General features: G+C 37.9%; 3 protein-coding genes across 4 annotated transcripts in view; all 3 read right to left on the minus strand.

Annotated features, from left to right (window-relative positions):
• Positions 1-5,175, minus strand: part of LOC117117263 — a 9,047-nt gene extending 3,872 nt beyond the window's left edge. Inside the window, exon 1 of one of the 2 annotated variants that reach the window (XM_033261517.1) lies at positions 5,031-5,175. The gene's annotated coding sequence lies outside the window, so the exon portion shown is untranslated. Of the gene's footprint in view, positions 1-5,024 lie in introns of both variants that reach the window. The other variant, XM_033261516.1, reaches the window with a different exon arrangement.
• Positions 5,176-5,866: 691 nt separating this feature from the next.
• Positions 5,867-14,718, minus strand: part of LOC117117279 (galactosylceramide sulfotransferase-like) — a 23,727-nt gene continuing 14,875 nt past the window's right edge. Inside the window, exon 5 of the mRNA XM_033261536.1 lies at positions 5,867-5,882. The gene's annotated coding sequence lies outside the window, so the exon portion shown is untranslated. The remainder of the gene's footprint in view (positions 5,883-14,718) is intronic.
• LOC117117257 (galactosylceramide sulfotransferase-like) lies at positions 8,932-9,720 on the minus strand. Its single transcript, XM_033261502.1, has one exon. The coding sequence runs from the start codon at positions 9,718-9,720 to the stop codon at positions 8,977-8,979; it is 744 nt and encodes a 247-aa protein (XP_033117393.1). The 3' UTR covers positions 8,932-8,976.

Consider the following 14,718-nt stretch of genomic DNA (forward strand, 5'->3'; position numbering starts at 1 on the left):
AATGGCGTCTTTAGAAATTGGTTTAAAAATCTACGCTGGTTCCCGGCGTTTGAAGCTGTTCCAGTATAGTAATTAAACTGTTGTAATCTGGTTGTATATACAATATACAGGACGGCATAAGCCAGATTAAGATGATATAACCCTCGCATATTGCATTTTACAAGGACAGTCACCAGTCCTACATATATGAATATGATGACAGTAGAATAATGGGGTGACGAGTTGCTTCATTACTCGTGAACCCAACTCAAAAAAATATTTGGGCCTTTACACAAATTAATTAATAATCAAGAGATAATAACAATTTTCACACCGAATTCAGGGAAGACAATTCTGGTTTGATGTGGAGTTTAATGTTCAAAATGTGTCTAAATTATTTCATCACTACTGTAGTTTTTGTGATACAATAAAAAAAAATTAAGTGTCTCCTTAATAGGGTAGAATATGTACTGACTTTACCATTTGTCACACCAAGAAATAGGGGTGTCCCCTTAATATGGGTTGGCCGTAGTGTTTATAGATATAATTCTGCTCGTTTAACTAAAAAGTGTCCCCCTAGTGGTGTCCCCTGAATAGGGTGTCCCACCGTAGGGGGTTCCACTGTATTTCATTGGCCGAATATTTTGTATCTAGGACCATACCTCTATAATAACTCGAGATCTTGGGTGGGTCGTGGGAATCTAGGGCACACAATTATGGGTCCTTAGGAGTAGAAGGTTGCTGGCCGTAGAAGTAGACCAATTCTTGTTTGTCAAATATCAAGCAACCCACATATCTAGAATTTTCTTTATATGCACTAAAGAACTTTACATTTGGGCTACAAAGCATTTCAAAGCACATTGAAGGGTCAAGTGCTCTGTGTATTATCTACCGATCAACCGATAGTTTGTCAACATTTGCGCTTACTATGTATTGGAATTTATTGTGTAGTGAAAATGCATTCTAACAATTCTTGGTATAAATGATGAATATAGATTGTGTTGCATTATCCCAATCCTTCAAAAATTAAGTAGGCCGTATAAAAGAAATAACAGTTTCTTAAATCAACCGAATTCAATTTACAAACTCCTAAATTACGTACGCCTACGCCTCTGGAGTGGAGTTAAATAGCTTTGTGGTTAGGATGCTTTGTGGTTAGGATGCTTTTAATCCCAGGGTCCTAGGTTCAAATCCTGTCACAGCATGACTTTTTCTCACGACTAAACACCACTTCCTAGGCCCCAAGAGAGTTGGTTTATAAAGCATTGTTCCATCCTGTAAGTGACGAGTGTTTGATAAAGGAAATAAATACAAATTACTAATCGAACAATGTTCCAACGAATGAGTACGGGTCTTCAAAGTGATAATTTTATATAAGAAATGTTACACGTAAAGAGCCTGTGAACCATTTTCGGTAATTCTCTGTGTTTATAGGCCTATATTTAAATTTTATACTGTAAAAAGAATCTGTGAGTCTAAAAAAAATCTAAAAAATAGCCCTAACCGGGCTTCAAACTCGTATGTCTCCTGCTGTATGCGCTCACCGCAACCAATGGGCCACTATTCAAACCTGATTGGCGGCAATTATTCACACTCTCTGTATTTATAGCGGCGTAACAGGCGGATTTTACCGGGCTGACCAAGCCGTCGTACCGGGAAAGAAAGAGAGAGAGAGAGAGAGAGAGAGAGAGAGAGAGATAGGGAGAGAGGGGGAGAAGGAGGGAAAGAGAAAGAAGGGGAAAAGAAAAGGAACGGAAAAGGGAAGAGAAAAATAAAGAAAAGAATGAAAAGGTAGATATCATATAATCGGGTATCAGACAACACCCTGCACCCCCTTCTCCACTTCAAAAAAATGTTTGCATAATTAGAGCGAAATAGTTGTATGATCTTTGGTGATCCCTTGGTGATACATGCCAGATATTCTCTGAATCCGTTGGTGCATCTCATTCCCAGACGGGCACTTCGCGTTTTACACCTTCTCGTATTAGTTTTTAGAACGATAAAGGATCGCTCCAAGATGTCTTCAAAGGGGAGAACAATGTTCTTCTACTGTAACAAAATCGTTAAGAAGAGATAGGCTGCGAAGCCATATTTCGACCGCCCATGGTGAAAACTTTAAGTACAGAGAGTCAGTGTACCGGGAGGCATTTTGCACAGATTTACAACGTAACAACAAGACCAGATAGACCTACGATTGACTTCAGAAAGGAAGACCAGCCTGTGACTTCTTCCCAGGCACAAACTACTTCGCAAACGGTACACAAATTGAAAATTGATGTACCGTATATTGAAATTTCTATATCGATAGTAATTGTTATTGTCGTGATGGAATAATAGACAATAACTGTTATTGTCTATTATTATAACAGTTATTGTCTATTATTCCATCACGACAATAACAATTACTATCAACACTGCAGTACCCGCTGCTTACTTTGACTCGAATTCAACCCTGGCCTTCAGGCGCAAGCTCGGTGGTCTAGAGGTATGATGCCAGGCTAGTGATCTGGAGATCGTGGGTTCGAGTCCCACCCGAGAACTTGCGATTTTTTCGCAGTTGTTTTCAACTGTACTGAGTATTCGGTACATTTTCACGTCAGGTAGGGCAAAATTACACCTATACAAATTTCTATAGCAACAATGATGTATACATCATCATAAACACTTGTAATAAATAATGCGACTTTGAAGAGAAAGACCAGCCTGGGACTTCGATCCCGCTAGTTCTAATTTAATTGAACACTTAATAGTCCCAACTCAAAGAGAAAAAAGGTAAGACAGATCGTTTTACCATAAAAGAAGGGCCTCATTGGTCCATTCAAAAATGGGGAAAAAAAAACTACAGTAATGATTCTTTGCATGTGTAATGATGGTGAAAGAATATGGTTGTAATAAATAAAACCATAATGAAAATTTAGTTTCAAACACAAGTAGGCCTATGTAGGCCTAATATTATATACGGTATTCTGTTAAAATATTTCGTAGCTTTTTTCTATATTCGGGGAGAGTATCACACCGGGTCATAAATTACTAACCGAGAAAATTATTACCTTTGACCTCATTAAACTCAAGACCCCTGTTACGCGCCTGAATTACGCGAGTACAACACTAGAAATTAACGTACAGAAAAGAAACAAAAATCATTGTCATGTCTTCTTTAAAAGCTTAGTCCACTCTATCAAATTTTATGTTACAAATTATATGATATGACCATTGTTGATGTAATACGACACAGGGGTGGTGCCAGTGGGAACCGGGATCAGGGCGCCCGTCGGGGAGAAAAACACAATTTGTCGCGGAGAAAAACAAATTATAGGCCCCTATCTCTTGTTTACATGTAGACCTGTCTCTTATACACATCTAGATGTGTATAAGAGACAGCTGTATTTATAGCGGCGTAACAGGCGGATTTTACCGGGCTGACCAAGCCGTCGTACCGGGAAAGAAATAGAGAGAGAGAGAGAGAGAGAGAGAGAGAGAGAGAGAGAGAGAGAGAGAGAGAGAGAGAGAGAGAGAGAGAGAGAGAGAGAGAGAGAGAGAGAGAGAGAGAGAGAGAGAGAGAGAGAGAGAGAGAGAGAGAGAGAGAGAGAGAGAGAGAGAGAGAGAGAGAGAGAGAGAGAGAGAGAGAGAGAGAGAGAGAGAGAGAGAGAGAGAGAGAGAGAGAGAGAGAGAGAGAGAGAGAGAGAGAGAGAGAGAGAGAGAGAGAGAGAGAGAGAGAGAGAGAGAGAGAGAGAGAGAGAGAGAGAGAGAGAGAGAGAGAGAGAGAGAGAGAGAGAGAGAGAGAGAGAGAGAGAGAGAGAGAGAGAGAGAGAGAGAGAGAGAGAGAGAGAGAGAGAGAGAGAGAGAGAGAGAGAGAGAGAGAGAGAGAGAGAGAGAGAGAGAGAGAGAGAGAGAGAGAGAGAGAGAGAGAGAGAGAGAGAGAGAGAGAGAGAGAGAGAGAGAGAGAGAGAGAGAGAGAGAGAGAGAGAGAGAGAGAGAGAGAGAGAGAGAGAGAGAGAGAGAGAGAGAGAGAGAGAGAGAGAGAGAGAGAGAGAGAGAGAGAGAGAGAGAGAGAGAGAGAGAGAGAGAGAGAGAGAGAGAGAGAGAGAGAGAGAGAGAGAGAGAGAGAGAGAGAGAGAGAGAGAGAGAGAGAGAGAGAGAGAGAGAGAGAGAGAGAGAGAGAGAGAGAGAGAGAGATTCTTTGCATGTGTATTGATGGTGAAAGAATATGGTTGTAATAAATAAAACCATAATGAAAATTTAGTTTCAAACACAAGTAGGCCTATGTAGGCCTAGTATTATATACGGTATTCTGTTAAAATATTTCGTAGCTTTTTTCTATATTCGGGGAGAGTATCACACCCGGTCATAAATTACTAACCGAGAAAATTATTACCTTTACCTCATTAAACTCAAGACCCCTGTTACGCGCCTGATTTACGCGAGTACAACACTAGAAATTAACGTACATACAAGAAACAAAAATTATTGTCATGTCTTCTTTAAAAGCTTAGTCCACTCTATCAAATTTTATGTTACAAATTATATGATATGACCATTGTTGATGTAATACGACACAGGGGTGGTGCCAGTGGGAACCGGGATCAGGGCGCCCGTCGGGGAGAAAAACACAATTTGTCGCGGAGAAAAACAAATTATAGGCCCCTATCTCTTGTTTACATGTAGACACTCAAATCTATTAAATAAGCCTTTGACACCCCTTAAATTATCGTATTTTCCGGAGGCAACATATGCACTTTCGAAAGATTTTGAGCGACACCCCTGATATGACATCATCATGGGCTCTATTATGGGCGCATCACACGATTTTTTGCCAGGCCGTGAGAGTTTATACATTTTAAAAAAGAAATAGGCCTAAATCTGCTCATGACTGATGCTTAAATCACGATGGAGGCGCTATGGGGGGGGGGGTTGTCCCCAGATTATATTCTTCTCCCCCACCCCCACCCACCGTATTACCGGAAAAATGAACATAAATCCTTATAAGGTCGTCTTTACCCACCAGAACATAGAAAGTTACCCAGAACAGAGAAAGCTTTACTTACCGGTACGTGTGATACACGGGTTGAAAACTTCAAGAAATGAACTTTACTCACAATCTCGCTTGTTTTAAAAGGAACTCAATGTTTACTTTCCAGCCCATTATTTAAAGCAGGACGCTTTAACCATTCTATTGCTATAGGTTACTGTAGTTATGTAAACGTGTTATTAAATAAACATTATTATATATACCGTACGTCATGTAGGAGCGGTTGGTGTAGCTGTTGCGTTTCGGTTTCTAAACCTCGAGGTCGGGGGTTCGAGAACTCGGCTGTGCATGTCGATTTGAACGGTGCACTGGTGTATGGTTTAAATTGATTATTTCGGTTAAATTGTATTAGTATAGTTTATGGTTTAGTTTTCACTTGTTGCATTTTTGCAAACAATTCGACACAAATTTTAATTGTGTAAAAATCATGATCTTCATCATCACCATCGTCATCATCATTACATTTATCTTTCATTTTGGTCGTCTTGACTGTGGTCTGTTCATCTTTATTATCATCATTATCAACATCACTCGGATTGAAAAGTGATAAGTTCGCTATTTGGCATATCATTGACCTATGTGCCCAAATGAATACATTTTTATATAGAAATATTCTATAGTTGACATACGACACCAATGAATGAAGAAACTTAAGTAAAAGCATATATGATCTCGTGGTGGTTACCATTTTCATTATTTCTAGCACTCGGATTCAAAAGAAATTGAGTTCGCTATATTTGGCATATCATTGGTCTATGCACCCAAATTAATACAGTTTTACATAGAAATATTCTATAGTTTATATATATGACACCAATGAATGAAGAAACTTTAGGCAATTTCTATGACTTATGATCCCAATTAATCAATCAATGTGACATTTATTCCACCAATGACAACAAAACAGAGAAAACAAAGGTGAGGGACCAGTTTAGAAACCTAGGCTTGTCTCACCTGTCCATTTAACGGATACCAATAACTAAAAAGTAAAAGCAGAAAACTAAAACAAAACAAAAAAGAAAAATAAAAATAAAAAGAGAGATGAAAATAGTTGATGAAATTGAAGCTCATTTGAACCTCATAGAGGTTGTACAATTATGAGTCCATTAGTAATTACCTTTTGTTCATTCAAATACATTAGAATAGTTAAAAAGTTAAATGACAAATAAGAGACAAGGCCAAACCTTACATAAATTGCACAGAAATGTCAGTAAGAAATGTAAGTACTGTAATAACATTGTCTTGTCTGCTATGAACATTACCTGTGAACTGAAATAGATCATTAAATACCTTTGGTAACAGTTCATGGGTATGTCTATACATAAAACATCCTACCTTATTTATGTCGCAATATTCAGAAAATAATGTTGATGAAAAAGTAGCTCAGCATTGCACCTATATGGTGATGATGTAATGATACAAATAATACGTTTTTGGAGGTTTAATGAGGTTAGTAGGATCATGGAGGAACTAGTTTATTCCTCTATGGTAGGATAGTCACTTATTGCCATATTGGAGGTATAGTAAATGCAAGTGAAATGTATCAATATGTAAATCCCATTCTGAAGATTTAGAGGGTTATTCATGATACCACAAGATTATATTCATTTTTATATTGATGTCGTTCTCAAATTGTTTATTGTACAGTAAGTTTCATGTATGGTATCGAAATACTTCAAATAAAATCATATGTGTAATCTTTCTGCTGATTAATAATAATAATAATAATAATAATAATAATAATAATTATTATTATTATTATTATTATTATTATTATTATTATTATTATTATTATATATTTATAACAATATTAACAGTATTTATAATATACAATTTGTCTTTAACTTAAACATTTTTTAACCTCTTTCCTATTTTCTCAATTTTCCACTATTCTTCTTCTTTCGTATGAATCCTGCGAGAATCAACATTAGATGTGTAGTATGGTCATTCGAAGCCATTCCATGGTATCTTTGTCCAGGTCTTGGAGTCCCTGTTCGCCATTGGGAAGTCTGAAGTCAGGGCTGTGATAATGACGTGGTCTATTGTTTGTGGTCTACCACATTGACACAGATTAGAGCTGGCAGATCCGATCTCATGGAGGAAAGAGGCTCAGCAGCTTCAGCCAGATCTGAGACGGCTAAGTGGTAAGGGTACCAATAAGGGAGACTAATAAAGCACTATGGTCCCTCTGCGCAGAGGTATCAACAATCCCAGGGCTACATGAACTCAAAGTAATCTACTTAGAACAGACTACTGCAAATCGTATTCTTACAATTTGAGACCACCGACTAACCGACAAGAATTGGTTCGCAAGATCATAACTCACAGATGCTCTAATATTATAAAGATGCCATCTAGACCAGTGGCGTAACGATGAGGCCGGGAGCCCTGTGGCTCTATGAGATTTGGGGACTTTTGGGTCCCAGTCTCCAGGATTTAAGATGTGCTCGTTTTTTGCGCCTTACCGTTAGGCTGTAACAATCAAGAGAACACAGTCATTAAGAAATTGTAGGTAGCGGTAGCTTTTACTACGAAGACATGGGAATTCCGAACTAAGTAATGCGCATGCGCAGTTACCAAATAACGTCCGTGAATTATCTATAAATACACAGTGAGCATGCGCTTGGAAATTCTAGACACTGCCAGTGAGCATGTGCATTGAGTAAGTGACGTTATCGAGCATTGTCGAGCATGCGCAGTTACCAAAAAGATGTCTCGGGAACCAAAAAGCCTCTGATTTGTCTATCTTCATAGACAGTTCACCAGTGTTCGTCAAGGGGAATAGTAATTAAATTATCACAAAAAAAAAAGTTTATTAGGCTCTATCGTCGTACCTATGTACGTAGTAGGCCTATGCATTGGCAATCCCATAAAAAATAACCACAGAAACTGATGACACAACATAGGGCCTACTACTACTACTAACCAAGTACATTATTGTGTCGAAATCTACGATGCCGTACGCTGAAGAGTGTTAACTATTATCGAGATATCCCATGCTTTATAGACACATACAAAATAGACACACTGGCGGCAGTAGTAGAAGGGCCTAGCCAAGCTAGTGGGGGAGGGGGATGAATGCAAATAAATAAAATAATATTAAAATAATAATAATAAATTATTATTTTTATTAATATTAATAACAATAATGGTAAAACTGCGGTTTGGCTCAGTGGTTTTCATTCTGGTTGTTGAACTTGTAGTCGGGAGGAGTACAAACCAAATTGAAACGGTGTCCAATCTCGGGCAGCCATGTATAGATACCCCAAATTGCATTGTTGATACACTGTCAAGTGGATTAAGGCTATGTTTGAGCCACAGGTGCAAGCATTATAAATAAGCAATATAAATAAATTGTAGTTGAGTATTTAAAAAAAAAAGGAATAAAAAACTGTAACAGACCACATGGATGGCAAAACGATCAAGGGAAAACAACGTAAAAGATTAAGAGATGAGATCGATATTCATAGGCGTTTAGGCGTTACGCCACTGATCTAGACTAATCAATTCTAAGGAACCCATTGGCATTGAAAAACAAGCATTTTAGCCACCAACACTGGATAGATGTTACTGTCTTTTTTCCCCCTTCATCATGCGTCTGAGGTATGGATTCAAACTTCGATCATCGGCGGTAACACTTTTGCATATGTAAGGTAAATCAAGCAACAAAATGTAACCATTACCAAAATTGCATTCATCTAAAGTACCAACATGTCTGCAAATGCCGCCATCACCGGTGATATTACCTCAAACCATGTTGAATGTAATCCTTTTCTTCCTAGATTGTAGTTTTTCATTAGCAACGCATGTTTTATGCACAAATGATGTCATGTTGCGAAACGCAGATAAGTCGTCTTGGAATCGTGGGCCATAGTCCTTTATAAGACTATGTAAACGCTCGAGAAAGTGAGAGTATAGTTTCGTGTCTATCCAATTCCACTGCGATATTTTGTTACGAGTGTTCACATTTAACGCGACACGGCTACTTCTCTGGTTTCGAGGTAGATACAAATGTCTTCAAACTCCCAACAAAGCTTTTGTTTCAGTAATAACAATGATTCGTCAAAATATTCTGTTATCATTACTAGATCAAGTTCATTATCCAAACGTTTAATTGTATAATCAGCAACAAAACTATTAGGATATTTCGCGGGATCAACGCCCAAATCCCAAATCTGATTATTTCGAGAACGTAAGCGCAGAGAATTTTTCAGTGGAGTCCAATATTTAAGTGGATCACTTAAGAAAACCTCTAATCTCTGTGTTTTATTTAATGACTTGCCTCTTAGTGCGGCTGCCCCAACACCAAAGTAATCAAAAGTAGATTCGAACTGAGTGATTGGGTCACGCAATAATGTCACATAAATTGAGTCAATCTCCATAAACGAGTCATAAACCGGCCTATCGTATCGGGCATGTAGCGCAAAAACATTGTACTTATAGTTGTTATAATCTCCTTGTTTGACGCCTATCGGGGGTAAAAATTTCTTCTTTGAATTAAAATTCAAATTCGTATTTGTAAAGTGAAAATAGCTTCCCTGTTCTGCTTTAATGACCACATTTAGTTTGTTGTCGAAGGCGTATTGTTCAAGTATTCGTGCTAACGTTGTTCCGCCTGTTTTGTGAGTTTTCAAAAACACGATGCTTTTCTTCGGCGTACAACTTCGTAAGCCCACTGTTCGTGCTGAGATAGGCTGTGTAGGCCTAACCATATTCCTAATATGTACAATGAAAACAGTTCACGAATGAAAAGTGATAGGCCTAAGAGAAGTAGCAATTTAACAAAAGATATTCAAATAATATCACCCGGCGAGTTAAAAAAAAAAAAAAATTGCTGTTACAATACAATAGGCCTACTTAAAGTACGGTCTTTTCTCTTTCATTTTATTTGACTTTTTTTCAAATACCGGTATTACGTTTCTAATTCAGTTTGTTATATAACTAGAAATAATTTGGATAGAGCTATTCTGATGCCATTTCTGTACTAGACAGTCCGAAATCTAGTTTAATTCAAAAGAATATCAAGATTTGTGTATTTTCTAATGCTTTTAGTCTGGTTGATTCTTCACTTTGCGCCTTTGATAATTTTTGAATTGGCGAGGTAAAAATGTATTTAAAAAAAAGAAAAAAAAACAACAACATACCTTTCCAATACCGCATATTGAAGGCTGATGCTATGTTTTATATTATGAATTACACTGCCATTTAGTATCCATGTGATTGCCTGAATTAGCACTACAGTTATACAAAGCAGGCAAAATATCTAAAATAGGAAAAATAAAACTAGTTTTAAAACGCCAGTCCGCATTATTATCAGTCGTTCATTACTTTGGGTCGGCTGTTGCTATGGTCGCTTTTACGTCTTGGCTGTGAGACGTTAACGCGGTGAAATCCATTTTAGACTAGTTTTATCTTATAGTTTATATATATCTATATATATAAACTTCTGAGATAACAAGCTGGATACTGTATTGAATGAACAAAACGTATTGCAAGAGATACCTAAACGAAAATTAAATAAATGAAATTATTCTGGTAAAGAAATTGATTACGAAATTTACAAGACAGAGACCAAGTACGAAATTGAATGCAGCTGGACAAGCGTCTACAAATGACTCTATGACGGCCCAGTGGGAACTCGGAACACCACCACGAACTGCTGGATCTGATAAGGACGTCTGTCTGCCTCCAAACCCTTTTTACTTTCAACATACAACGTACAAAGTACGTACAACCATGTATGATTATTGTAGTGAAAATGAGGACAGTAATAATATGTTCGGAATGAATGCGGTAACAACTGGTAAGATAAAGCCTTACTTTACAATATGTTAAAATAGTTGAATCTAATATAAGAATGGAAGTGGATACGGGTGCTTCCAGATCCACCATATCAGAGCAGATGTACGATAGCAAATTAGCAATATTCCCAATACACAAGAGCAACGTAGTTCTTACCAGTTATTCTGGAGAGGAAGTGTCTTTGAAATACGATAATAATACATACAACGTAAATCTTTTGGTAGTTAAGAGAAAGAAAACCGCTCTATTTGGAAGAGATAAGTATGATTAAGCTAAATTGGAATGAAATATTCAATACTTATGGTAAACCAAGTCAGGGACGTAGCCAGGATTTTGAAAGTGGTGGTGGGGGGGGGGGGGGGGGAGCTGTTATGCGATGTACGTAATTTACTAAGTTTTAACTATACTATAATATTATGATCAACAAATCACAACTTTATTTTTCGCCTTTAACACAATTTTCTTCACATTACAATGTTATTAACATTATTATCAATTATCACTATCATTATCACCATTATCAAAAAAGATAAAATCCAAACTGAACCATACAGTATCACATTCCTGTATTAAAAGACTTGGCCTGGGATTTATGGATTTAAAATCACGCTTAGGCATGTGTTATAACTATAGTATGCCTATATGTATAACGTGTACTGATGCATATTTACGTATTTTATAAGTATTCATTTTGAGTTATCCCAGGAAAGAATTTGTATTGGCTCAAAAACAAGCTTTAAAATATTAACACTGTGTACAAATGGGGTGGGTGAGCAGCGGCTCCCCCCCCCCACCCACCTTGAGACGTCCCTGAAAGCAGCTAAATTAAATGTACTAATGGGAAATAAAAACCTTTTTAAAAATAGTTACTTAAAAGGTACATGTGGCTACTGAGCTCATAAGAAATACTGGTGTGGCGCTTTTCATGCACGTTCCCATGTTACATATCTCGCATTCCTGTAGTACAGTAGGCCTATCATAGGTCCAATGTCATAGTAAATTAACACTTTAATACAAAAAAAAAAAAAGAAATACTGTGTTATTTATTCATCTTAACACTGTATACATTGTAGTTTCATTAGCAAAAGTCCTACTACTTACCTAGCTACAACAATGTTTTTTTTAACTTTTTATGTATAACCATGGCTGCTGAAATGACCGTGCATCAGCCGAACGTAGTACAATTGTATATCAGTGTGATTAATCTGCTCAATAAACAATTTTAATTACTTGTGCAAATATAAAGATGTGGGTAACCCACATCTTCATACGACTTTTCATGGATCTTGACCTAATATGTAAGCCCTCTTTAGGCTAGACGCGCCTAGACATTGGAAATGACGATCGAAGAAAAACGGTTAAGCAAGTCAAGGACTTCGCTAACTTCCATTCCTCAGTATTAAAATCCTTCCATTGATGGGCACTGTCTAAAACTTTCTTCCAGCTTATCTCTGAAAAGATTATAACCTTTTCGTCTGCAGTTGGCTCAACATGAATTACACAGGAGCCAGTGAGCTTCCATGACGGCCTAGGCTCGGACATGACACGTTGTTGTTTGTTGTTATTTCGCGACGTCATCAACGAGTACAATACATTCATTATCCACCATCAACTAAACTGCCTTAAAGGGAAAAAAAATTGGTTCGTGTATGAATCGAACACACAACCTCCATGTTTGCTATTCATTATCCACCATTAACTAAAATGCCTTTAAAAAAAAGGCTCGTGTGTGAATCGAACCCACGACCTTCAAAAAAATAATTTAAAAAATTTAAATAAGTAAAAATTTAAAAAAACTTGCCCCGTGTGGGAATGGAACCCACGATCGCCGAGTTTACTACAACTGATTCAGCATGACTAAACGGAGGGAGGTAAACCGCGGCCCCTAAGCCATATATGCGATAAACCTAGTACTACACCAAGTACCAGTAAGTCAACTCTAATCCTATAGAAAAAAGAGGGTTTATTTTTTTGTCTAAAAATGTAGAATTAAATTTATAATCGATTTTTGATTGTTACCATCTCCATAACTTACGCAATTTTTGTTAAATAGACAAAAATATTTGAAAAATTCATTATGCAAATTAGAAAAAAAAAAAGGCAGTTTAGTTGATGGTGGATAATGAATAGCAAACCTGGAAGTTGTGTGTTCGATTCTCACACGAACAATTTTTTTAATTTTTTTAAAATTTTTTTTAAGGCAGTTTAGTTGATGGTGGATAATGAATAGCAAAACCTGGTGGTTGTGTGTTCGATTCCCACACGAACCATTTTTTAAGGCAGTTTAGTTGATGGTGGATAATGAATAGCAAACCTGGTGGTTGTGTGTTCGATTCCCACACGAACCAATTTTTTATTTTTTTTGGCCCGACGTCGGTAGGCCTAAACGTTTGAAATTTAGAACCTCTAACCAACGTTGGCCCAACTGTTGTCATCAACCTCAACTAACTAACTACCGACGTCGGGCCAACAAAATACCGTGACGTTGGGACAACGTCTATAATCACATCCTAATATTTATTACAACCTCTTACCAACGTCGGACCAACAGCTGTAACCAACCTCCATTTCAAACGTTTATCGACGTCGGACCAATAGCGTACTGTGACGTTGCGACCACGTCTATAATCACATCTAATATTTACAACCTCTAACCAACGTCGGCCAAACGGTTGTAACCAACCTCCATAATATATATAATTATAGACACTGTCGCAAAGTCAAAGTACCTTGTTGGCCCGACATCGGTAAACGTTTGAAATAGATCAACGGTTTTAACCAACCACCGTTTCAAACGTTTACCGACGTCGGGCCATTAACGTACTGTGACGTTGAGACAACGTCTACAATCACATCTAATATTTACAACGTTGGGCCAACGGTAGTACCCAACCATCTTTTTAGTAGCTTGCCGACGTCGGGCCAGTAACAAATCGTGACGTTGTACCAACGTCCGTAGTCAGACTGAATATTTACGACGGCTTACCAACGTTGGAAAATCGACAAATATATTCATACGTTGGGCCAACGTGAAATTCCAATGTTGGTTTGACGTTACCTCTCCGACCAAATTTTGCAACCAAACACCAACGTCGTACCAACGTCAGATATCCGACCCCCACGCTTACCGACGCTTGCTAACGTTTACCAACGTTGGGCCAACATCGCTTTGCTAGCTGGGCGTAGTAGAACCAATAACTCCGTCGTGGTACAGCACTAGCTATAATATTACACATCAGTAGTATTAGTATACCGCCCCACCATGACAAAAGGAAGTAACTGACAATTTTTCAAAAAACAAGTTTTTTAGTCGCTATCAACGAACAAATTATTTGGAACGTATTGATATATTTGAGTACGCTCAAATCCCACTAATTAACAAGTACGGTAATTAGCAACACAAAAAGGAATTAAGAGACTAAAAATACCGTGAAAACCGCCAGAATAGGAAGCAGGTGACAAAATCAACATGCTCCATATTCCTTAATTACTCAATGCAATGCAAACAACAGTTGCTTCCTTTTGTCATGGTGGGGCAGTAGGGCTACCTAGCCTTAGTAGGCTAGACCTAGTCCTATCTCATGAATAGGTTCGATCCTCTCCTTGGAATGCCATCCTTGAAGTGCTGAATATTCTGAGATTCTGTATAAATCACATCCTGGCCTAAAGTATTAGTTTATAATTAAGCCAGACTGCTACTAGTCCGTTATGTATGGTAAACTACGCCTAGTTCTAGCAAAGGCCTGAGTCGACGACGTACGAGTAAAATTGTCGGGTCGTGACAAAGTGCGAGCCAGCGAGTCATGCGAGCCAATGCGCGAGCCATGCGAGCCATACATTTTAAATCTTTTTTTTTTCCCACTGGGGAGCTTTGCCTGTGTAGTCCAGTCATGCACAGTACATACACT

This window comes from Anneissia japonica, unplaced genomic scaffold (genome assembly GCF_011630105.1).
Source record: "Anneissia japonica isolate Jap-2015-1 unplaced genomic scaffold, ASM1163010v1 scaffold288014_len389662_cov180, whole genome shotgun sequence".
NCBI classification, from domain to species: Eukaryota; Metazoa; Echinodermata; class Crinoidea; order Comatulida; family Comatulidae; genus Anneissia; species Anneissia japonica.